This window comes from Cardiocondyla obscurior, linkage group LG08, assembly GCF_019399895.1.
Source record: "Cardiocondyla obscurior isolate alpha-2009 linkage group LG08, Cobs3.1, whole genome shotgun sequence".
Taxonomy (NCBI): Eukaryota; Metazoa; Arthropoda; class Insecta; order Hymenoptera; family Formicidae; genus Cardiocondyla; species Cardiocondyla obscurior.
In genome coordinates this window covers 2,060,690-2,086,927 of record NC_091871.1, presented here as the reverse complement: position 1 = coordinate 2,086,927, position 26,238 = coordinate 2,060,690, and the positions used below count along the sequence as shown (strand labels likewise).

At 43.9% G+C, this 26,238-nt stretch overlaps 1 protein-coding gene across 1 annotated transcript in view; it reads left to right on the top strand.

The window, feature by feature from the left end:
- The first annotated feature begins 532 nt into the window (after nt 1-532).
- The window catches only part of Rhogef64c (Rho guanine nucleotide exchange factor at 64C), a 46,681-nt gene continuing 20,975 nt past the window's right edge, over nt 533-26,238 (top strand). Inside the window, exons 1-2 of the mRNA XM_070660063.1 lie at nt 533-1,164; nt 22,237-22,459. Coding sequence (XP_070516164.1) covers nt 22,334-22,459 — 126 coding nt within the window. The 5' untranslated portion in view covers nt 533-1,164; nt 22,237-22,333. The remainder of the gene's footprint in view (nt 1,165-22,236; nt 22,460-26,238) is intronic.

The window sequence follows — 26,238 nt, the reverse complement described above, 5'->3', positions numbered from 1 at the left end:
ATGTATGACGTACGTGAGAAATATTTGTGAAATGTAGTAGAAAAAAATTTTTTTCTTTCTCCTCTTTTATTAAGACAACGATCTTGAATTTCAAGCCGGAAGGATAAAGTCTCAAGTGAGAACTATACAGATACCGCGATACACCTTTTGTCCAGTCGGCGTGATAAGCATCGAAGTGTGCCGCCGCTCTATTTTCTGCGCGCAGGGCAGCGAATGAGACACAATTGTGATTCTCTGATCAACGCGCGGTTTTAAATTCAAAGTATACGCCAATTCGAGTTCACGCGGCATCGCGTCGCGTACGAAATTCGTTTCGCGCGAGTTCAAGAAACGAAAATCGCGGGCCAAATCGAGAAATTCAAGTCGGGTCTCGGGACCTCGAGGTGACTCTATTTGGAGCGAGCCGGGTACGATTGCGCTAATCGACGATGTACGATATTAACGCGAGTGGCCTCCGAATACGAGGTATATTCGGTGGCCGGCGGAAACGTCGGGGCCGATAAGCCTCGTAAGCGCGCGTGGGCGCTATCATCGAGGAGTACGTTCCCCCGTGGTCGGTGCCTCGGTAGTGGCATCTCGCTAAAAAGAAGAAGGGGGGCCTCGGCGAGGTGGTACGAGCACCTTTCTCGTGCACGGTGCTCGACGTGGAATGGCAAAAAAGAGAGGAGAGACCCCGTGACGTCACGCGACTCGCGGAGCGGTCCGGCGTCCGGCTGGGCCTAGCCAGCCTCTCACTTGCTCGCCGACGCTCGGCTCGGCTTGCTTCGTCGGTGTCAGTCACGTCGCCTCCGCTCTTACTCGTTTATATTTTTTATTCGATTATTTAACGTCGCGGTCGTTCGTATATTATCGTGATTTTCGCGAGGAGGAAGGAGACAAGCGGGGTAAAAAAAAAAAAAAGAAATAATAATCTTTGCCTCGGCGGGACGAGATTTGTTTCGGCGGTGATACTCATACGTGCTCGAGCGTGCGAACGACCGGGAGTGACATCAACGGGAACGGACGGTTGGTTGTGCAATATTACGCGGTGACACGAATCCGCGATTCCGGATAGACCGATTGGTGGTGAAGAGTTTTGTATTATTTCGTTTTACTTCAGTTTGGTACTGAGACAAGACACTGACTGGATATGACGCCGGGTGGATTAAGCCGCCACTGTTGGGGGTGAGTTTGCTGACTTTTTTAAAAGTCCTGAGCAAGTCTTAGCCGATAATTAGTCACGCGACGTGGAAAATGCGAATATAAGCGCAGATTGTACACCAAAGAAATTAATATTCTATTTATGAGTAGTGAACGCAACGAAGGTATCGTAACGTTGCTAAAATATTGCTGGGTACTAATTAATATTTGGGTAATAATTAAAAAATATTTAAAAAAATAAAAAAGAGACTTTTCATTAGACTTTAGGAAATTTAATACAAATTTGTATACATTTGGCGAACAAACGCCGAACAAATACAGAGACCGCGAACACTCCTCAGTAATTTATTGTTAATATATTATTTTTGCAAGTAGTAATTAATTTATTTGTGAATATTCACGTTCGCTGTTCGTTCAGAATTCATTAACGAATTCGAATAATTCATTAACGAGTCCGAATAATTGCCCTAACGTCGTAAAAAAAAAAAATGTATCCGCAACTTATTTGACCACTCTATACAGTTGACCACTGTATACAGTTACCAGAAATATAAATTTAATACCGATACGTATAATTTCATAAGTCGACAATGATGTCAACGGACTGTCAGACTTAGGTGACGTAACTCCATTTTATACTCGTTAATTGCGCATATCGGTAAGGGAAAAAGACGCGACCGCCGCTGAGACGTTGTAAATTTAGTCTTTTATTACTATCCTAGAAAAACTGCCGCATTTGCATATCCCTTCTCGGCGGAATAAACCCAACGCGTATAGACGGTGATCTATCAATCGCTCGGAACATAATTGCTTTATTAGAATTTAATCGGCGCTAACAAATGAATTCTTAAACGCTTTGCGCGCGTAATTCTCGGCTGATTAATCGACGATTTGTTTCCAACAATACAACTTAATTTAACGGCGAGGCATAAATTGCCGCTTATTAAAGTTTATCTACAAACCGCCTTCTAACGTTATTAATATTTGCGCTGATGTAAGTGTAACGGAAATATAACGGCATACGATTGAGGGTAAATTAAATCATCGATGCCGATGCTATCGATGCACATGCCGTTACCGCGTAGACAAAATCATATCGTTTATATAATAAATAAATAAATTCAAGCCGCTTCTTTCCCCGACCGTGCAATCTCCGGCGGAGCAGCCGCGATTTTCGTCTCGCCGTTCTACGCTCGGCTCTTTTTATTTGGAGAACTCGCGACCGCAAAATCGAGAACAAGAAGGAGGGAAAATGTAACGTCGGCGAAAATTGTCACTCGAGAGAACCTTGCGAAATGAAAGGTATTGCGGCGAGCAGGACAGAAAAAGGGATTAGCTAGTCGATCTTATACACCGCCGCCACCGTTTCATTTACTCATATTGTATTACTGTAATATACATCTATACGTGCTTTCGTAATCGGGCATACCATGGTATCTTCTCGATTAGTTAACGGGAATCGTACTTCTTTTTTTTTAACGTTCAAATAAAATAGTATCTTTCCTTCCTTTAAGACGACATAAATTTGATAGTTTTTCTGTTATTTTTCTTTTTTTTGGTCAGTAATTATGTTACGCGTACCTCTGAGACGACATAGTTTTGACATTTCTTTTTTTTTTTTTTTCGCGTTTATTGGATAATTATAATATACGTGGCTGGAGATATGGAGTCGTTAATTTCAACGTAAATTAAATTATTACTCGCGAGAATGATTTTAGTCGGCAGGAAGCTAAGTGTCCCTGTGCTAGGCGGACTTTCGTAACGAACGCGGCGGCATAGCGAAAACGAAAGCCTTTCCACGGCGACCTGTTGACGAAAATTGCAATTTCTGACGCGGTCACTTCTACCGGGAGCGTAATATGTAATTATTACGACGTTTCACTCGCGTTTCGCCACCGTGCCCGCACTCGCGTATCGGTGAAAATGAAAACACCGCGGTTGGCCACTCGCTCCGGATTCGCATTTTTCTCTTCTTCTTCTTCTTTTTTTTTTCTTTTCAACCGCGGCCAACTTTCGGCGTGTATCAGTTTCAGTCGAGGAACGGTTGACCGTGACGACGCGATCTCTCGCCACTCGGTCCACCTCGTAATTTCTTTCACCGGTCCTGCCTTCAAATTTATTCCGCTCCTCTGTCTTCCAGTTTTTGGGAAAATTTTATTTCACTGTCGCGGTTATGTTAAAGCCAGCTGCTCGGTGTATACATATTTACGATAAGGCGATACGCAGAAGAAATTTACACGCCTAAGAATAGATTTTATCTCCTATACTTTCTGTTGTGTCGCCGTAATGTCTGCCCCTTTTTTTTTTTTTTTTCTTTTCTGCAACGTTCTGCAAAGAGCCATCTAAAACGTAGGTGACGGCGGTTGTCGAGAGAGCCGGACTATCTGGTCCCCAGGGCTTAACGATATATACAATCGGGGTGACCACTATGCGGAGCGGATACGCGTAAATGTCTACCGCGGGTGAAACGAGCCCGCGCGGATCACGTCTCGGGCTATAAAAATTCTCGAAAGGGGCCATCTCGTCATCTCTCGGTGGTGGTGGGTGCGCTCGTGCGTGCGTGCGTGCATCTGCGATGCACTTTCGATCGAGGCTTGAAACACTTTCGCCGTGGCCGAAATGAGGGAGCACCGCCGCGTGTAAAATGCGCGCGCGCGCGGCGTCGGGCGTTAAATCGAGATCGGCTAGGCCGAAGGTAGCGCAGGTAGCATGAGAACGGCGGCGAGAGACAATCGTGAAAGCATCCCGAGGAGGAAGAGACCTCCCTTTGATTGTCTCCCGTAGAAAGTAAATACGAAGTAAGAGCGCGTCTCGTTCTCGAATTCGCCGGCTTCCCTTCCCTCGTTACCTCGCGCGAGAGCGATCGGGCACACCGTGTTCGCACCGGAATTCGCGAATTAAGTTTTGTTTTCTTCACGCTCAGCTGCTTCGCTGCCCCGTGATGGACAAGACACTTGCGCCGGCGAAGTCGGGTTTCTGAATTCGTTGCCGGAAACGCGCGCGTCAGAGTCACCACCGAAAATTGTGCCGTTTCCGGATCCTACTTTCTCCGGCGTGTATTTGCTAAATGGTAGATGTCTAACAACTTTCGAAACGACGAATACGGTTATCTCTTCCTCTGATTTTTTTTTTATCATTATCTTTGCAACGTGACCCTTGCGAAAATTTTCTGAATCATATATTTCTGCGATCAACCCTGCATTGACAGAAGAACAGTAACTTTCGGACAGTAGCTGGTCTATTAGTGATCTACAATTATTTTCTTTATATAATTTATCAATTCATTACGTGTATTTAATGATAATTTGTAAGAAAAAGGTTAGCATTTATACATTTATTTGATCTAGATAAAATTGGGGTAAAAAATTAAAACATATGTGGTGTAACAAGTGTTCATACCAGATTAATCCATACGGTACTTGTTTCGTTGACATTATAAGAGTTTCAGATTTCTTGATAATTATCAATTTACCCGGGCATATCAAATATCCGGAATAAAACCGGCTTAGAGTAGAACCGAAACTTGATTATTTGTTTTTTATTGCGTACTCGCACCGTCGCTATGCGGAATAAATTTTCAGAAAAAAAGAAAAAAAAAAAAGAAGACACCGAAACTTTCTGCCATAAGGGTGTCTTAGCGGTAAAAGCTGCTTTAGCAAAATAAAAAGGAGGCGAAAGAATTTCTACATTCACCGCTGCTTTTCGATTTATTAATTTTACGCTTTATGTAAAGTGAGAAATTATTTTATCTATTTATTATTTTATTTCCGCAAAACTCTTCCTTTCCCCTTAATACATTGTGAGAAATAAAAATACGCGTGAAAAAAAAAGACGAGGAGGAAAAGAAAGAAAGAACAAAAAGAAGAAAAAGAAACGTGGAATTAAAAAAAATATTTTACGTAATGAGATATAACGCGAAGTTTAATTTTTATAATTACATTTACGTAAATTTGCAAATTAATTTTTTATGATACAAGAATATGATTTTATTAGACGTATGGATTGAAATATGTTTGTTAAATGTAGAATATTAATTTTTGTATTGTATTTTTGCATTCGAATTAACTTCGGGTTTTTTTTCTCGAAGGTTTTTTTTTTACTCAAATATGATATATGCAGTAGAATCGATGCTATTTTTGCAGTTCGGTTCGCGTCGTTTAGCACCTCGTTAACGGAGATAATCCTCGTTCAGGGACAACGCAAAAATCTTCCGTCATATGTTCGCTATACGTAATACATAGTAAAAAATAGAGGGATAATCTCGTAGAATGTGCAAAACAACTGACGGTCTAGCTGGAAGCGTAAGTAGCAACAGTGAAATAATGAAAAAGAACGAGCGAGGAGAATGAGATTTAAGAACTCTCTCAGCTGGTTGCTCGTCCAACTACAAGTTACGTTCTAAAAACTTGTCGGCCCGAGGTTATTAACTCGCGAACGAAAAAAAAAAGGAAAAAAAAAACCCTCCGACGGGGAGAACTTCTGCTGAATTAATTCGGCTTAGTTGCGGCTATGGTTCGCGGTTTTGCTTATACATCGTATCTTTCGTAATCGGAATTTTTAATCTCGATAGATTTGAGATCGCGATTATCACGCTCAAACGCGTAAAGAACATCAAATTTTAAGGATATTCCTGAAATTAATGAATCAACTTTACGACAAAGTTAGTCGCGTCAGTTTCAAAGTTTTTCAAAAAAATTGACAATGTTTACTTTTATTTAAAAATATAATTATTTATATAATAACCACAATGGTCCTTATTAATTAAAAAAAGAAAAAAAGAATAATTTTCCAATGAGATGCGGTTATTTACGGTCATAGTAATTAACCTCAGATTTAGTACGTCCGCTTATTAAAATCGTAGACGCTATTAGAAACTGCGGTTGTTGAACTTGAACATCGAAGTTAAACGTTCAGTGTTCTCGGCTTGCGCACACATCGGTAAAGTAAAAAGTTGGATTTAAAGAACACAGCGCTTCAGGATGGAGGAGTGAAACGAGGCGGTTGTGTAATACGAAACCTAGTAACCTTTTGTGTTTCGATGTACCGAGTAAATAGATAATTCATACATATATACCGCTTCGCCGCGTAATAATGGCCGCGTGTTATCCTTAAGGTCACTTGCTCGGATAGCGGGGCTCGAAGCTCGAACGAGTCACGATGAGCGTGTCTCGACTAACGTGACAAATCCTTCGTCCGTTTCTTACGCGGCCACTTTGTCCCTCGAAATTGTTAAAGATACAAAACTTTAATAAATACATTTAAACTCGCGCGCGTAAACATCGGCGCGTCTTGTCTCGATTATTCGCAACTTTCGTTTATTTTAATGATAATTCTTTTTTAACTCGACGTAAGAACGCGTTCGATATCGCTGCAAATAATTCATGTGATAAATATCACACAGAAATACCAATGTCTTAATTACGAAATGTGTAAGTAACCCGCATCCGTTTGATCTAAAAACGAAATTATTCCATTGCGCGCAGCCGGAACGTGATAAGCACGAAAGAAAGGAAAAAAAAAAGAAAGAAAAATTAAAAATTAAAAAGAAATAAAAATAAAAAATAAAAGGGAAAGAAAAGAGAAAAAGGTATTGCGGTTTGCAAGCGATGCACGACCTTGATGCAACGAAAATGCGATAATGTTTCAAGCACGATTACGCCCGAAAGAACGATTACGCCACTTTCGTAGAGATCTACGCGAAAGAGACCCCACCTCTTCTCTAGAGAGTTAAATCGTTATTCACGACGACCAGCCGTGCCGTTAGTCTGCTGCAGGAAAATGGAAACAGGTTACGAATATATCATCCGTTAATTCACTCCTGCCGATGTACGATGCCGCGCCGAATATTACGCCGCGTGTAAATCACAAAGTGCCGCACGGTGAGCCAGATCGTTGATCCGCAACGAGTACAAAAGCCGAATTTCGTGTTTTAAATGTTACGAAATTCTTTTTCTACTTTCGTCAAGCTGTAATTTTTTTTTTTTTTTTTTGCACTCCACCATTTCTTATCTGACCCGCTTTTGAACGTGAAGTGAATTTAAATTAATTTAAATATATTAAAGTAAAAAAAAAAAAAAAAAAAAAAAGGGAGATTATTATTTCTAGAGCAGTTGTAATTTATATTTTGAATTTATTCTAGTGTCTTCTGATTCGCGTTATTTTTCCGAATATAAAGAATATAATCTTGAACGTATACACATTTCCAGATCTTGTTATGTAACGTTAACATCGTGGAAATAATGTTTCTTTGTACGTTTCATCGGTTTTCTTTTTAGACACTCATACGTTTTATAAGCTTCCATCTCATATTTGTACATTTTTGCAATTCTATTTTGCTTGTACGCGTTGCTCGGATCCCACAACGATCTCGATACGCTCGAAGCACATTTTCATCAAACCTAATCTAAGAGTCTCGTGGATAATTGCGCGCCTAACGCGATCGTGGTGTAAGCGAGTATGCAAATAATCTTCGGGAGGAAATCCTGATCCTTTCACCGCGTTTACCGCCGGCCCGATCCGGCCTGGGCTGGCCTGTATCTGGCTTATCCTGATCCACATGTTGGCTTAATTATAATTATGTACTTTCAAATTTAGCACCTGATGCGTTAAGTGACACGCGTTCGCGGAGGCAAGTGCAATTCCGTGTTATTACGCGTTCCAAGTCCCATTTTTATTTATAGCCGACGAGCGACCGAAGAAAGTATGTCACGCTCGCGATAATTTAACAGTCATCGGTTTTAAAAACTTATTTTAGCCGGAAGTTAAATAACCCGAGTCATCTGCGGTACACGTCGGCGAGGGTGTACTTTTCGGTTACCACCACCCCCCCCGTTCGCGGCCGTGTTCCGTTTACGAGCGAGCCGATGGATATATTCTCGAGCCGAACAAACGCCGCCGCGTTGCGATTCAGTGCAGGCTACGAACGCCGGTGACCGTTAACCGAGCAGAGAGGCTCAACCGATGCCGACGGTCCGGCCTGTCGCCGCCGTGTCCCATTCCCCGGATATTATTCAGCACGATTGAAAAGTAACGCGCGATCGGGTTGAGCGTCTCTGAACGCGACGCGCCATGTTGCGCCATGCCTCTAAAGTGTGTCAATAGGAGAACAAACAGACAAATGTGCTCCTCGTGACTAACCCACTCACCAAAAGCCGCGTTTGCATCCGCACAGCCCACGGCGAGGTGTCCCCGCCGACCTGTTCGGTCTCGAGCGCATAATTTTGGGTTCACCGACGTGAACCGAGGTGAACCTTCCGTCCAGTCCGATCGCGAGCTTGTTGAATTTAAAAGAAACTCGAGTAAATCATATTAGGAGAGCTTCTATTCGAGAATATGAACAATATTTCAAAGTATAATCATTAAATTAAGAGAAGAGGATTTTATTAAACTTTGATTAAAACGGTACTTTTTTTTGTTTTTTTTTGTTTGAGTAGTTTAATCTTCTTATGACATACAATATAAACTGCGTCATTATAATTTTCTAAACGCTTTGGATTTGTGTTACGAAATCAGGTTGCGATCAAAGTCATGTTTACGAAAAAAAAAAAAAAAGCGCTCGCTGCTTAACGTTAGTAATATAATTACGCTGTGGAAAACCTACATTTAAACTATCAACCCGATGCTGCGGGACATATGGCTCGTATTATGTAGTAAGAAGAGTATCGCGGCTTACGATACGCGCTGAAGAAAATTGTTAAGGTTTAAAGTGCGCCAGGGAATAAAATCGCCGCGAACAAAATCCGTCGCGTTGAGGATCACCACGAGGCATTTCTCGGCGATTTCTCGACGGTGCTGGCAGCTGGTGCGTGCCACTCAGCGAACGGAGGTTAATCCGAGAACGTCCACGTAATCGCCAGATACCGCCTTTTATGCCGGCGCAATCACGCGACAGTTCCTTTCTATTGCGCGACGGCGACGGCGCAAAGTCGGCAGAAAAGTCCCGTAATGCGACGTCCGCCGTCGTGCCGGTTAGGTGGCCCGCAGCTTGTCGAAGCGACAAGCTTATCTTAGAGACTTAGGTAATTAATACCGGTCTGGGTGGTGCAGATCGGAATGCGGCGTACAAACTTCTTGAGCGGCCGTGCTCGACACGAGCACCGGAACGCCGGGGTTCTCGGAAATGCTTCTCGTCTAGAGATGACGTCTGTAGTATTTGCCAGTCGAGTGGCACGCTCGCCCACGAGGCATTTCTGACATTTATACACATATCCCACGCGAAAAATTCATCGCGACGATTAGTACTTAACGAATGGGCGAAATTAAGCTTGTCAGCCACGTTCCGCCCGGCCGTACCTCTCGCCCGGCTGAAAATAATTACTCCGTTTAATCGAATGGTCCCGATCGCGGTCCCGGCGCCTCGTTCGATCGGCGAATTCCAGTCGCCGCGAAATGCTCGGGTGAATTCCCGCTCGCGGTATTAAGTAAGTAAGCCGCATACCGGAACGCGTCGTGCCGTTGGAGCTCGCTGCATTGTTGCACTTGTTCCCAACGGGCGACGTCATTGGGTGGGTTTACGACAAACTTGAGAAGAATAAGGAGTGACCTGGTTGGCCCCCTGTGCACGGTGCCGAGCGAACGGTTGATCGCGCCGGTAAAAACTTGGGGGAAAAATGGCTGCGCGACCGGTTCGAATCGGACCCCGACTCGGTATCGAGTGGAGGACCGTCTTGGTCACCTCCATCGGCTTTTCCAAGCCGGCCAATTTCTTCTCTTTCCTTCGCGCCGTCGTCGTTTGTTGTCCGTACATCAGCCACCGTTACCAGTTACGCGCATAGTCTTGTACAGGCCGCGAGAAAAGAGGATACTTGGATGCCTAACCGGCGTTGCGTCGTGCATCGGCTCGGATGTAGATCGATCGCTCTAATCCAGTGACCTATCCTACATCGGACTAGCAATTCCATATCAAGTTATGTTACACTTATCATAAATCTTAATCCAGTCTATATATGTTTAGAACGATATACGCGATAGCGGGAATCTATTTAAAATAGAATAGCGCGAACGCCAGTCGTAATAACGCGACGTACGTAGAGCGCGACAGCGGAATGCAGCTCGAGATAAATAAATGATTACACGTACATGTACCTATCACGTAATCCACCCTGATCTTGCATTCTGAAATATTATTTTTAAACGTGTTTAAAAAGAGAGAGAAAAAAAAAAAAGAAAATGTATATCTAATTTTTAAAAAAAAAAAAAATATATAAATCCACATAAAAAAATTATTACACTTATATTAATTATAGCTTTAAATTCTTTACTAAAATTGCGTTAAAAATATTTCGCGGCGGCAGCATGAGAAATAAAATAGGTATAAATGCACATTTATTTCTGCGAGCAGGAGAAATCTAGGAAGATCAGGCAGTCTTTCTCGTTAATGTCGCGAATCTTGCGTTATCTAGCATCGAGCCGGACGTGTTCTTTCCACGCGTGCATCAGTCATATAGCCGTATAGTCAGTCGGTGTACACCGTGTAGGAGACATTACCGCGATGTCGCGATGGAGGCTGTTAACCTTATCCGCGGCACGGCGGCGTGGCGGCCATTGTCTCCGTTTTCACGATTGCCAGGCAACATTACGTGCGATACGGCTAGGCTACCCATTTAATAATTGCCTGCAGCATAAGTCAGCCTTCGTATTCGTGCAATACTTACGTCCTCGTGCGCGCGAGGCGTGTAACGTAATTCTTTCGGATCAAAAAGATTCTTTTCCAGATAAAAAAAAAAAGACAATATTCGAGATATATTTAAAAGAGATATCCGGCAAAGATTTTTACTCGCCAAGCGTAATGGATGGTTTTAAATGCTGACTGAAAAAGGTTGGAAATATTACCGAAGGCGAAGCCTTTATATAGAGATGTAGCACGATTATTTTCAAAGCAGCACCACAAATCTCTGCGAGTGAAAGTGTATATTGTGATCGGGCGGTAATACATTGGACACTCGAGTCAAGTTATCGGTATCGGGTGTAATATATTTATTAACAACGCGGTACGTTGTATCGAACGTTTACGAATAGCATGCGTAAATAAGTATCATTTTACGCGATGCGTGCTAAACGAATGATGCGGCACAACGTCGATGAATTCCTATTGAAATCAGTTCGCGAGTCACCCGCGGTACACTGAGAGAAAAATATGATTACTTTGGGGGTTCCTATACTTTCATTTTATCTCGATTCTACAATCTAAATAAATATTTCCAAAAAAAATTAAAAAATAGTCTTTTTAATAGGCACGTTATTTTAAAATAATATATATATATATAAATTTTTTTTTTTTTAATCGCCAACGTGTATTCCCTTATAATCGCTCAATGTTTTCCCTTATAAGGAGCCATAAAGAGCCTCATTCGCTTTCGTGAATTTTTGTGTCGGCGATCGCGTGCGTGCGTTACGAGAGGAAAGGCGTCGATACCATCGACGGCATTCCGTGCGTTCGCGCATATATGTGTTACGTCTGGGAATAGACGGGGGCATTCGCGCGCGCGGAGCCTGCGATCGAAAAAGAGGATTGAATTCCGTGGTAATTTGCATGGTGTTTGCATGGCATTAATACGAATGCGCGCACGGCGGCGTGCCTTCGATCTCGCGCATCGATCGCGCGAGACCGAGGCGAGCCCCGTCGCCATCAGCGGAATACGAGAGCTGATCTCGAACGCTCGACTCGCATGGCATTTACGTATGCGCGCCGCGAGACCGTCTCGCCGCCCGCCGGCCGCGGATCGCTTCGTTCAAAATAGGCGTCCCACTCACCTGAACGCATTCTCGAGTCCGAGGCACCGCGAGAGAGGAAGCTACTTTACTATCACTCCACTTTTATCCGCGGGAGAAAATCCTCTCGAATAATTTGTTTGCCGTTTGTTTGTTTGCTCGCCGCTTGCGCGGCTCGCGGGGGAAGTACAGTTCGAAGTTAATCGCGCGCAAATACGTAGTATTTAATCACCGCCGTTTGAATTTTTTTTTTTATTTTCGAGAAGCTTCAGCTCGCGCAATTATTTAGGTAAAGAGCTCGAGCCGTCTTATCTGAGAATAATTAATGAATACGTTTGGATGAATTGTTAATTGAATGCTTGACGGACGTGCGCGTTGAAACACAGTTGTGCGGAGCAGTAAGGAAGTGTTACGAAAATATCTTTGATGACTGAAGTCAAGGGTCACGAAAGTGGACGAAGAAGGGAAAAAAACTGAAAGAAAGAAAGAGAGAGAGAAAGAGAGAAAGAGAGAGAGAGACTCTAAAATTGCTTGCGAGGAATGTTTACGCGTGTTGTACGTAACGAAGTGGCCGAAGAGAGGCCACTTTCATGGACCGAGGAAAGCCGTCTACCTACATCGACAGTGGTAGGCAGGTTACAACTGGGTATCATGTATATTTTCGTATGCGACTAGGACAATAGAGTGAGGAAAAATCCATTCCGCAATTTTTTTTTTTTTAAGGTCTTACATAAATCGTTTTGCCACTAACCAGCCTACGGTCGCGTCTTCAAACTTAAATAATATCGAAACGAATCGTATAACGAAACTGACGAAAATATTAATTTCGGAGTCGACGTGATATTTAATTCCGGACGATTCCGTGTTCGAGCAAGCTCGGCCGTAAAACCAGGACAGCGTCCAATAACTCGCGAAGGCAATTCGAAAGTATTCCAAGACGAGATATATTCTCAGATATCGGAACGTTTGATTAGTCGAAGAAAACGCGAAGACACTTAGGACGGACATCTGACTTTCAGACGCGCGCGAGAGCAGCCTGGGTTTCACGAGCTAGGAAATCGCTCGCGCTCGTTTCCTTCCTCCGTGTCACGAGAGAAGGTAAAAGCGAGGGAAGAATCGTGCCATCGTGTATGATAAATACGCGCTAAATAAGGCAGACGAATTTCCTCGTCATAAAGCGGTCACTCGAGTAGGATCGGCCGCCGTGTGTTAACATAAAGACACTTGGTACGTTGCGAATCACTGTAGGATCATGAACAACAATGTATGAACATATCTCATTTTTTTTTTCTCTTTTTTGCTAAATAAAATTTCACGTTCCACAAAAAATGCGATGTAAATAGCCAAAGATTTTCGCGTGCGGGCGAAGTTAAAAGTAGAAAGGGCCAATCGCTCGGCGACCTTGTAGCGCTCATTGCCGCAACCGATCGTTAGCGGCAAATTAATTTCAGCGAAGGATATCCCATCGTCAATTCCGACCGGAAAAGTCGAAAGAGTCATTTCGGCGGCTAAGTAATTACTCGCACGCTCGCGTGGTCGGGCTGTATATCACCGGGGCGATAAATTGTATTTTATTCGGTTTAGTCAGGCGACTGGCGAGCGTTCAACCCCGCAACGCGAAGCACACGTAATGTATGGCCTATAAACTGCATTTTTTCCCGAGGACCGAGACGTAAGCGCGCGACCGCGACGACCGCCTCTCTTCTCGGTAACCAATGTCCTGCGCCAAGGAACGTTAACGCATCTCAAAGTATTCCCTTTTCTTTCCTTTCGTTTTAATTCGCGCGACTTTACGACGACGACGCCGACGACGGCACCTGCCTCGCTCATTTTTATTTTCCTTCTCGTATTTTTTTTTTCTTTTCTCGCGACGCCGGGTGGGCGACCTAAAAGCGATCTCCCTCTGTATTAAGGTCACTTCCGCTTCCTGTGCTCAGCCGCCGTCCGATTCTCAGCGGATACATTACGCGCGCACGGTTATTATATGGAGCAGATAAAGGAGGTATAATCAAGCGATCCGCGTTTAACGGTAAATACAAGTAAAGTACGAATGCGCAGTTCTTTAAGTATGATTATGGGACAAGTGACTTTTCACTAATTTCACGCGCGACGTAATGAGTTGGAAAAATGCGCGACGTAAGATTGTGTACACAACGTTAGACGGGATGGTTACTTGCGCCCCCATTGTAACGGTATATCGTCGTTTTGCTCAACGATGCGTTGGTTATTAATTAACAGCGTTATTTCGCATGATTAATGACGAGAAAGTCCGGCCTCTCCTTTCTAAGTATTAGTATTGTTTATCAGTGTTATTCCGTTCGGGCAGACGACATTCACGGTCGGCCGCGTGTTGCTCGACAAACGTCGGGCAATTAAAAAATTACGTCTTCTGCTTTGATTAGCTCGGGATGATAAGCGGTGAACGGAGGAAGGTACGAGGGTCTGCGAAGAATTCTTTTTTTTTTTTTTATCTTTCAGCGGTATTGAACCGAGATTCGAACTAATTTCACAAGAAATAAGTAACGGTCACGGCTCTGGCGAAAACGGCCGAAAAGCGAACGTCTTCGGGGGCGGACGTTTCCTGAATTGTCAGGGTTATCGTCCACTGATTGTTTTCCGATCTCTGATTGTCTCGAATACTCGAACTATAACACGGGGACTCGTCGAATCACCGCAACATCTAAAGTGTCTCTCCCGGAGTGAAATCAAGATCGAGATCGAAACCGTCCGTCCGATTTCGAATTCTTTCGGGCTTTAATTTTACTCTTATCTAGGCCTCGGTTATTAATTATCGGCTGCACATTAGAACGTTCGATTCCAGTCGTAAGCGGAGCTGATTGAGCTGAGACTGAAATCGATTGATACCAGCGTAATTTAATTAAATTAAATATTAAATTATTAAAAAAAATCCCGGCTCGATCTCTGATATGAATCACAATAATGAGAGTGACGTTAATTAATGCCACGAAAGTCTTATCGTACACTTTCGTACTTGGTAGTTTTGCAGTGAAACCAATCGCATCTATCTGCCTATCTTGGACGTTTTGGGTGAGAGCAAAACGGAGAGAAAAGTAGAGTTTTTATTAAAAAAAAAAAAAAAAAGGGATATCGGAAACGTTTGCTGATACTTAGGATGTAAGTCGTATGTGTGCGTGTGCGTGTGTCGGTCGGTCGGTCGGTCTGCTCGGTATGAAAGTGATCCCACGATAAAGTTGCAAGTAGGTCAACGCGGCGGGACTGGTCCGGTCTCCTCCCCGGAGATACCGTAGAACTTCATTTCGCTTCGTTTTATTTTTGTGTCTCGTCGAAAGTTAATTTTCCTTTGTGCGTTTGTAGCCTGCATTTCCGCGCCAAGCCTATCTCCCGTCCACTGAAATCCGCAGCCCGCTCGTTTTGCCCGGCCATTTATCTTTTATTTACCGAATTACCGAGGTACGGCCGGATCGGCGATTGTTCCCATTATCGGGCTTCTTAACAGCTGCAAAAATTCTTGCGCATTAATTCGATTCGCGTACGGAGCCGAGTTGGATGCGAGATGCGCTCCAATTAGACCTCGCGTAATCTATGACCTGGCATATTTCGATTCCATTCCCTGCGTTTTCAGCTAAGTAGGAAAGCTCACTCAATTACTATCTAATTTTTCGTTAAGAGCCAGTGTTATACAAGAACAAATTGCTCGTCCATTATCTCAATAGCGCACGCTCGGTGGGTTAATCGTTTGTATTACGACGTTAAGAGATTCGCCGCGTGCTCTCCGCGGCGGCCAATCAGAAATGCAATCAGCGTTTGTAATTATAACGCGTAATTCGCGATACTTTCGCAACCGCAGCGAGCTCGGCGAATAAATCTCTCTCTCTCTCTTTTCCTCTTTCTCATTTCCGCGCCGCGCTAACAGTCAGGGGAGGATCCGATCCGCCACATTGCAGCGTTATTCTCGCGCTATTTCCATGATGGAACGTCCTTGTTGCCGTCACGCGGAAGACGCTCGTGTTTCTTTCTCTTCATTATCGCAATTTTAGCTTTTGTTTGTCCGGCACGGGACTCTTCCTTCATTAAGAACCGCAGGCAAATATTTACGTAAGGCAAGATGCAATTTTAACAACAAAAGAAAATTTAACAAAGAGAAAGGAGAGACGTGATGAGAGAAGAAAATGGTGGAGTTTCTTCCAAAAAGTAGATGAAAGAAATAGAAACAACACACTCTCTCTCTCTCTCTTTATCTCTCTCTCTCTTTCTCGCTCTTTTTCTCTCTCTTTCCCTCGTCGGTCACTTGTGTTCCGCATGTATTGTAACGCGTTCCGATACGTGCCAATTTCACGCTTGGAAGCGTTCAGATCTCCGCCCACGTCGCCCTACAATTTCTTCCTACCTTCTTCGCGCCGCGGCCGAGCAACGTGTTATATTTACCGTCCATTCATTTTCTATTCCGCGGTCAATTCCGCGGTGCATTATTTCATTTACGTTGTTCTCGCGCCTTTCGCAAGCCGTCTCAATCGACTGGCCGCGCCAACTTGTTAGACGGACAGCCCCGTATCGCACTTGCTCATCGGGATTCGCACTTTCCCAACTAGATATCTTTTCGAAATAACGAAGAGGCGCTCCGCGCCGCTTTATAAATCCCGCATCCTGTTGCTTTATCACTGCATGCGGTATCGTAACCAGTTTCACGTCTTACGCACGCAAGTTCTGTACGTGAATCGTTGCTACAATATTTTCTTTTGTGCCGTTCAAATATTCCTCTCGATCGCATAATTAAAGATTTTATTTATTAATTTATTTTTTTCTCTTTTACTCCCTTTCTACAACCACTCGTATTTTTATTTAATCCACGTAACGTCTTATTAACGCATCGTGAAACAATATTCCGACGATAACGAACGACGAAGGCTCGCGTTGCGAGGAGACTTATGTTAGATTCGAGCAGATTGACCAGCGCTCGGGTAATCTTAAGCGAATGATACATATCCGTTCGCGCGTCTCGCAAGAAGCCCGCGCATACGAGATTAATTTTATATGTCAAGGAAGATTGATAGATCGCGATATCTGGTTTTCCAAATTTCCTGTGCAACATGCGGCCGGAGTCACGCGCCGTTGCGAAGACCACCGGTGCATCGACTGCATGCTAAAGAGGAGGATGCTGTGCCGCAATATCTCCGTCAGGAAGCACCGAGGCGCGACTCGAGCGAGATAAATCTACGGCGATCTGTAGTCGAGCGGTAGAAGAAGACCGGTATTATTCGCTCTTCGCTCAAGCTCGCTGCCGATCGCGACAATTTCACGGGTTGTCGAGCCTCGGCCCCCCTTTTTTTTTTTTCGAAATCTAACGTCCCTTCTCGCGACGATTCCTCGCCCGCTTTCGGCAGATCACCTGCCCGACGTCAGTTATTTCACCGGCCTCTTCCAATCCGCTCCGCTCGATCTCGCCGCGCTCGGTTCTCCGCGCGGCGTCGATAACCGTTCCTCTCGGGAACCGTTATCGGCTCGACCTAACCATCACCTATCGAGATCATTCGACTTCGCTGGCATTTGCGAGAACAAAGCTCGAAGTCGCGCCAACGTATTTCGGCGTTTTGTGACGGGGACGAACTAATAGGCGTACGGCCAAATTGCCTTTTGAGAAAAGAATCCTCTTTACGTCCTGAATAATTCTTTATTTAATAGTCAATTAGCCGTTGGACTGTCACTCGACGGTGGTCCACGGGAAAGTTAATGTGCCTTCGTGTTAGCTTTCATCTTTTCAGTTTGCTCTGCTTTGCTGGTGCTTTTACTTATCGATATCTTTTTATTGCAAAAAATAAAAGAAATTTCTTTTTTAAACCTTTTTTTTTCCCTTCCACGCAGTCGATATTTTCTACGAAGTTCGTGCCATTTTATTTGCAATTACTTATGTTATATTACCATATATTAATTTAGATTAACGGATATTAATCTGTGAATAAATATCATTTAGTTTTTACGTCAAATAATATATTTCGCGTAGAAAACTACGCATAACGAGGATTGATATCTTTTAATAGACCCGAGTAGTCTGCCGAGTCGAAAGTCGAGAGAAAAATACGTGCGGCCGCAGTGCGTACGTTTTCGCTTTAAAAGTATGTGCTATTATAAATCAAATATAAAGCCGCGGTTACTTTCTATTATTTCTTTGTTCAAAACCCATACGTGTGCGCTGATAATTTAGCTCTCGGATCCTCTTGATCTTTGATACAGGGCCGCGCGCGTTGCTGATGCACGGCGCGGCGCGGCGCGACATTGCTGAAATAAAAATTATACGCCGCGACGCTGCATGACGATGAGTGTCAGTCGGCGCGGATTAACAGTACCCGGAGTATGTTGTTCACGTTGTCCTTCGAGACGTGTGTTAACCCACATTAACGGCACGCCGCGTGCCGTGCGTTCGCTTCCGGAAGATGAGTCGCCCGTATACGGGAGGACTTCGGACTCTCGTAATCTCGTGGATCTTGCTCGCGGAAAGTGACGAAGGACAAAGTCATTTTCCTCCGATCTCTCCTGTAATTACATGCACAAGTTCTGCATCGAGAGTGCCGCTTTTGCAGTAATATGAATTTTACGGGGCCAGACGGGGAAGGAATATAATTAGCGGTTACGAATTCACCTGCAATTTCGCATCTTTTCCGGTGAAGAAACTTCGACTCGCGCCTCTTCAAAAATTATTCGCAAATGAAAGTCGCGAGTAATTAAAAATTTTTTTTTTTCCTTCTTTTTTTTTTTTCTACCTTTCTCTCAGTTGAAGTTTGAAGTGCATTCTGACGTGCAGGTCTATTAGGTAAGCGAAGGTAAAAGTAATGAGGAAGTCGCGCAGAGTATTAATGTATATCTTTTAACCTGCGATTATGATTTTCAATTTTATCTTCTATATTTAATGATAAACGATGTTTCCACCGCGACATTTTACGTCGCGCGTTATTGCGCACGGGATGCATACGAGATGGCATCCGATGAAAGATTGACACGTTTTTCTTCCTCCGTAATTTACGTCGATGATCACTCCGTTAGAGAGCATAATTAACGTGTGTATAGCAAGGCTGAGAGATGATCGTGCGACGTGAACAAGAATTGATCCGCGATAAAAATCCGTGATCGTGTAAAATTTTTATATCCCCAGCGGAAGAAAATGTCTATCTTTACATCGATAATGACGAGACTTCTTTATATACCTGTAAGACATGTCTGACTTCGTAGCTTTTGTCGTTATTATCAAGACTGACAATAAGAAAAAAATTATCGCTGCTTATATAAAACCGTAAGAAAAGTAAATTTTATAAAGATATATCAGCGTTCTCTTCGCTTTTTCGCAATCTGAGGGTTTCTATCGAGACGAGAATACGATTTTAATTTGCTTCTCGAGGTGCCTGAAGGTAAGGACGTCACGTTGCATAAACTTAACGTAAAAGGTTTTCGCACGGCGTTTCGGGTAGACCCGCGCCTCTCGTCGCTGATTGCCCGTACGGTAACGACATAATTGTCCGTTATGCGCGATTTCCTCGACTGTTACTTTTCACCGCGGCGATTTATCGGCGATGTACAACGAGGCTGTGCACACCGTGCGAATACACGTGCCACTCGGGCAGCTCGCAGCTTACACGGCCGAGGAAATGCGCGGTCTTTCAATTTTACGGTGGATTACATCATCATCACCGCCGTCTTGTCGCTGATCACCTGTGACATATGATCGCGACGTCATTACCGCACCGAACGTAGATGTTTCACTACGTCTCATTAATTCAGATAATTCACCGGATCGAGTAACCACATTCTTCTCGCGGCGCAAGTAATTCGCGAAACGTCCTGTTCTTAAATTTCACAAATTTCTAATAAATTTTTCAATAAATCAGTAAACAAATTGGTTAATCGACTGGTCAGTAAATCGACCGATAAATAAAATTGATTTCTGACGGTCAGAACTGGTTCTGAACTTTTCGAAACGCTTGAACGGAAGACGCGACTCCTGGCATTGTTTGTTGCATCGGGACGACGCTATTTCCATTCGATGTATCGGGAATAGCGTGATCCAGGTGAGTTTTGCTTCTCGACGCGTAATTACAGGCTGCAAGCTAGTCGACTTTTTGCATGGGCAAGGGGAACGCGACAGATGGAAGGCATCGACGGCGATTTCGAGGCCCTGATGATAGGCCCGATATCGTTTAGTTCGTTTTGCAACGTCTACTCCCTTCAGCGTTAGACATCTCAGACTCGCCGTATTATTACGAAAGCGAATGGCCGATTATTGTCTTTCGGCGGGTCGCGCATTCCCCGTTATAGAATCGCTGCTCCTCTTTGTTCGTTTCGCAGTTTTGCAATTCATGAAACGCCGCTCGTATTCGCGCGGCTCAGAGTGAATATTCGCTCGTTTCTTTGTACCTCACGTGTGGGAAGTACGTCGCGTGCCTCACTCGAATCGTTGAAATGTACCAAAAAAAAAAAAAAAAAAAATGATATTGCGAGTAAAACAGATTAATAGAAAAACGTGTCCAGTCACCGTCGGTATCCGTTCACTGTCCATCAATCTAGCCCGAGTTATTTAAATTCGCACAGGTGACAATATTGCGGAATGTAAATCGATTGATTTATTGCCATGCTATTTAATTTGCTCAATCAATCTCGCCTTCTCTTTAAATTTCACCGATACGTCGCGGAAACTAGCTCCGACCGTCGGTTTTTATGCCCACCGTCCGCGTTATAAGCTTTGCAGCCGGTGGGCACATCGACGAGCAAGAATCTCCGGCATGCATTCCACGGTCGTAACACGTCAGCTCGGTCGGTGGCTTCGCCGCGGACGACTTTATTTCAACTCCCTGCGTACGAATGCGGTTCGCGCACGGGCGCACTCGTGGGGAAACAACGGGTTTTGCGGGCACTGTTGCGTATTTCGCAAATCAGATCTGTAACGTAAGACGAGGATACGCTTTGTAATTAATGCAGTTAATGTAACTAATGCAGATCTGCGCGTCGTAAAAATTTTTAGGCTGAACGACTCTCGAATCACGAACGCTGCACAGAAATCTGAGCCTATTTATTCTCATTCAACTTTTTTTTTTTTTTTTTTTGGTATAATTGGAAATATAGATAAATAGAATTTAACGAAAATTAATTTCAGAAATTTCTACAGTGGTTCGGCTGTATTTATCTTAAAATGCAGTGCGTGCATTGAGGTTTAGCCGGACGACAACTTGTCCTTAGGTACCTCGCGGCGATGGTTTCTTCCCTCCCGAACAGTTACCTGATCTATTTGATAGACTCTCGGTCTGTTAATTAAATGCTACCGAGTCACTCGTACATCGCGTTCCCTCGTTTGTGGAATTAATTTGTGGAACTCGTTTGCATCGACTGTTAGTCGTAGACCCGTTGAGCGGTTTATACGCTTATTTACAATTTTCTTTCATTCAACAACGATACACGTGGATCTGATGAAACTCGTATGACTCGTCTCTTTTTCTTGCCCTCCTACACTTTAATCAGCTTTATGGATATTCAGTTTGTCTGAAATATCTCCAGGCTAGCATAACGTTGTTTTTTTTTTTTTCCTCTTAATATACGAGCGAGTGATATAATTGCCTAATACATTATTTATGAAATATTATTTTATTGAAATAAAATATTAATTTTGGATTAAATAATCGGGCGATGAAATCGCGAATTTAATGGCGGAAGTGTCGTGGCGAAAATAAAAATATTGAAAACAAACGTCGATTATAAACGTTACATGAATGCTTAGCTGAGCATGGAGTTACAAGTGAGATATATTCGTCCGCAGTCGACGTGTGTTACATCGAAGCTCGTAACTCCGGTGAATTAACATTTCCTGGACGCTTTCTAGGTCCGGCTGACCGAATATCTCGCTTGGCGCGACGAAAATTGCGCAATCGTGATCTCCCGGCGAGAGAAATTGCACGGTACTATTGTCAGGTGCCGTAATTTATCGTGACGATTGCACAAGAATATGCCGTTTTCCCTACCGAATCCAAACTCATCATTTCGCCGTTTTAACGTGGGCTTCTCTACGGAGATCTCAAATCAGTAGTCAGCATCATACCTATATATAGCTTTACGAAACGTGAGCTTTACAGTTAAACATGACGCACAGAATTTATTTTACGCTTTAGGATCACATCACCTACGGGCATCAACGAAAGATTTAATCCAAGATTTGATCAAATAGTATTAATTACATTATAAAGTCCTCCCTCGCTAAGCCATATATTTGTTTCAACGTCTTCGTAATTTATATTAAACGTTTCTTCCTCTTTTTAATTAAAAAAAAAAGAGAAAAAGAAAAATAAAAAACCCCGGTATATGCGTAGTTTTATTAATGAAAGACGCGAGAATTGATAATTAAAGAAAGATAATTTTTCGCCAATGTTACAGATTCGCCACGACTTGAGAATGCGAGACTGCGCGTGGGATATGAAGGCGCGAAATGTCGGCGCTGCAAAGACACTGAGGTCTGCGAGCATCACGGGAAATGACCATGACGAGCGTGGCTGTCGCCCCGGGTAGCCTCGGCGCACCTCAAGCGATGCTCACCCCCAAGATGTATCATCTGCAGCAGGGTCTCGGCCCGACGCCTGGCTCGCCCACCTCCGTTAAGGTAAGGGTGAACCTCCGTTTGTTTGACAATTCGAAAACACGAAAATCCGAGATCTTACGTCGCGGGCCGATCTTTTTCTTCTGGAGGTTGCCGCGATGCGCGAGAGAGCGTGTCTGATGCACGAGACGCTCTTGCGGCGGCGTTTTACGTAACGGGACACAACCGAGAACCGAGGTTGGAATCGTGGAACCTCATCCGCGGCTGGTCATTAGATACAGCCATTGTGGCATGTTGCGGTGGATTCTTAAGGAGAGCTTTCTTCTGGTATCGCATTTCTCCGTGTAGTCTAATTGCTACTTTGCAGCGAGCCGGGTCTTTCCACGTCCACGTCTTACGGAGTAGAGGCCATCGATTTCTTTTACATGCAGTTTGCGTAGGGCAAAAACACTTTTACATAACGAGAATACGCTTTACATAGCGAACAATTTGTTGGACACTGAGTACCAGTTGTGCGGCAAGTTATTCTGAGGGAAAGTCAATATCATGGCGCGCTAGATTTGGTTTTTTTTTATTTTTTTACTTGCAAAAAGTGAATCGATCATTTTGCAGATGCTTACAATAAAGAGAGAGAGAGAGAGAGAGAGAGAGAAATAGAATGATGCATGAGCTGTACTGGCGTGTCAAAATAGGGAAAGTGCACTCGGATAGGTTAATTACCGGGTATATATAAGCCAAGCCGCTTGCATAACGCGGGGATGAATGAACGTGACGTGATTGCTTATCTTCTGGATCGGAAATTTTTTTTTTTTCCTTTTTTTTCTTTTCCGCACCTCTACTCTTCTTCTGCCTTTATTCTTTTCATTTCGTTCCACGTGCCGCGTTATTCTTAGCCAACGTCGGCGTTGACGTCCGTCAATGCAGATAATAATTCAATCCGACACTTAATCTCTTTCGTCGTTACGTAAAATGGACCGATTTCTACATTTCGAACAAGACCAGCCGAAAAATCGGCGTCGCTTTATTGGATAATTGTTCTATTCACAATTCATCGTTAATGCCTGAAAGTCACCGGTGCACAATTGACATTTTTACAAAGCTCCGCAAAACACGAGAGGCTAGCAAAAGAGAAAGATCCTTTCTTTCGACGAACATTTTCATTTACGTAATCCCGATGTAGCCGTTGCAAATTTCTCCGTCGGGTACGTGCGTACAAACCGTACGCCACGGCGGTGTTCCATTCAAAGTATTCGCGCCGGGCCTTCGAGCGGAGTGGAGGGTTCTGTTGCAATGAGCAAAGATTATGATGTACGTTACGCTCGATGGCCATAAGTACTTTCCATAACAACGTGACACTCTATCGGATGCTTAATTGCCACTCTCGTACGTTTATAAGCGATTCGGCGTTACGGCTGCCGCGCTAATGGTTTTTATCATCGATCGGAAAATCGAATGGCGCCATGTCAATGCGCGAATCGACGCGTTCGCGGTTTTACGACGGTCGATGGAAATCGCACGCGAAATCGCACTCGGCTCGACGGACCGTTCTCGCCGGACCATCCACTCGACAGGCGAAAACCGTGCGGCTTAGGCTTTGCGGTTTGGATTTCTACGTTCGCCTGCACGGTGAAACACTGCGCTCTCGAAGAAAAATTCGCGGAGCCCGTGGTATTCTCTAATTAATTTTTTTCTTTTTTTTTTACGCACTCTCGAGGGACAGGAATATCCGTAGCTTATAATCGACAAACTGCCTGACGCGATCGCTATTATGATTATTCTTCCACCGTTACGTCTTTACTCCAAATCGTGCAATATTTATAATCTCCCCCCGTCGAGACATTTGAAACGAGGGGAGAATGTTAAAAAGCCGGGCGATTTATATTCCAGCGATACGCAATTGAACTTGATATATTGTATTATGAGATTCACGTCGCGAGAGCGGAAAGTAAGATACACCCGAAGAAGGAAACTTGGCGCGGCATAAAAGCAGAAAAGCCTTTCGCGAAGGACGGCTAACGCGGTGACGTAAGGGGTTGCCCCCCGTAAAGCGGGAGATCGAGACTACGTGCCTCGGTTACCTCTGGCTCGGACAATAGCTTTACCTTCAAAACCAGTTGTCGCCGATTATGATATCGGATTCACTTCGCGTTCGCGTCGCCTCGACCTGCTCCTCCCTGCGTTTCGCCGCGCGATCTCTCGATCCGATTTAACCCGCTAACGAAGAGCGAGTTAACTAATCGCGCGAAATTCCCGCGAATGCGCGTTCTCCCGTAATTATCACCTCGCGCAATTAGCAGTTTACACGTAATACATCTTTTAATAGACCGCGGTACAGTTTTTATCGAGCAGCAGTGCTAACGGCGTGCAATTACGTGATTATATCTTTGCGATCAGAGCAAGTAACTGCTTTGAATAAAATATTGTTGAGAATATCCCGAGATAATCCCGAGAGATATTTTTATTACACAACCGACGTCGGTTAGCATATTGGAAAAGCTGTTTTGATTAAAGTCGCATTATCACGACAAGTTCAAGTTCTTTGAAATGTATTATCTTATATAAGATGCATTTGATAAGTGCAAAAAAAAAAAGTATATATATATATTGCAATTTAATTGGCAAAAAGTAGTTACATTAGACAAAAACTCTCGCGTGGACTTTATTATGTTTACTCTTATTGATTTGTAGCGGCGTACTTACAAGTAATAAGTAATGCAGAAGGATAAGTATCGTTACTTGACGCTTGTGAGTATCATTACTTTCTACCGCATCGACAAGTGTTACGAATGGGGATAAATTTGCGCAATTCCGCGAGTAATCCCGCACGCTTATGCGGCAGAAAGCCGGTCGACGAATAGATGAAGAATGATACGCGCGAATCGGACGGTTCGCAGAAATGCAGCACGTTCTAAATTATAATATTCCACATTAATCGCAAGCGGCCGATCGCGATGGTCGATCGGTGTAAAGCTCGACACGTAAAACCAGACGTTGGCTGGCTGTCGCAAATCGCTCCCGGCCGCTTGTGATTGACGCAGCACCCAGCGTAAGAGGGACGAAGAACTTTACGATCGTTCGCATATAAATCACCGCTTCCATTGCACGCACACGCGCTATAATTACGCACCGCACGCATCGTCTAATCGCCGTGTTTATGGGACCGTCTAAAAATAAGTTTTGAGGACTTTAAATAGCCACGCGAGTGTGCAAAAACGGCTAACCGTAGATAACGGAATGCATTTTTAAGAAATCGCCGATTTGCTAAATTATATACGCTCTCCACCTTTTTCTTTTATTTTTATTTATTAATTTTTTTTTTTATTTTATCGGCAACTATTCGCTCGTTAGTTATTCCGTCTGTAAATCAGGATCCGACGATTCTGCTGTGCTGCGTGACCGGCAATAGTTTATATAACTATTCGAGCATGGATTTCTCACAGGCGCGTGACTTTCCATGCTCCTTCGAGCGGTTCGCCGTTCTTGCGTGCTGGAGCGGCTGGTTTAGTTAGTATTTGGCCCACATCGCTTCGTGGAACTTTCGAAACTTTGTTCCTCCGCTTTATTTCTTGCCGCGCGGATTCCGCGGGTGGTGACGGAGCGTCGACACACTCCCCGGCGCGTATTGTCTTCGATCTCAAGCGTCTCCGTTTGCCGTCGCGGCAGGTTTTTCGCGAGGTGAAAATTTCGCCGCCGCCACAGGCCGTCGAGCGTGTCACTTTCTTTTCCCCGCGACGTAATTTTTGCGTAGGGGGAGAATAAAAAAAAAAAAATATAGCCGGATCCCATCTCGTATCAATCTACTGCTCCTCTCTCACACCGATCGCGGTTAACAAACGCCTTTT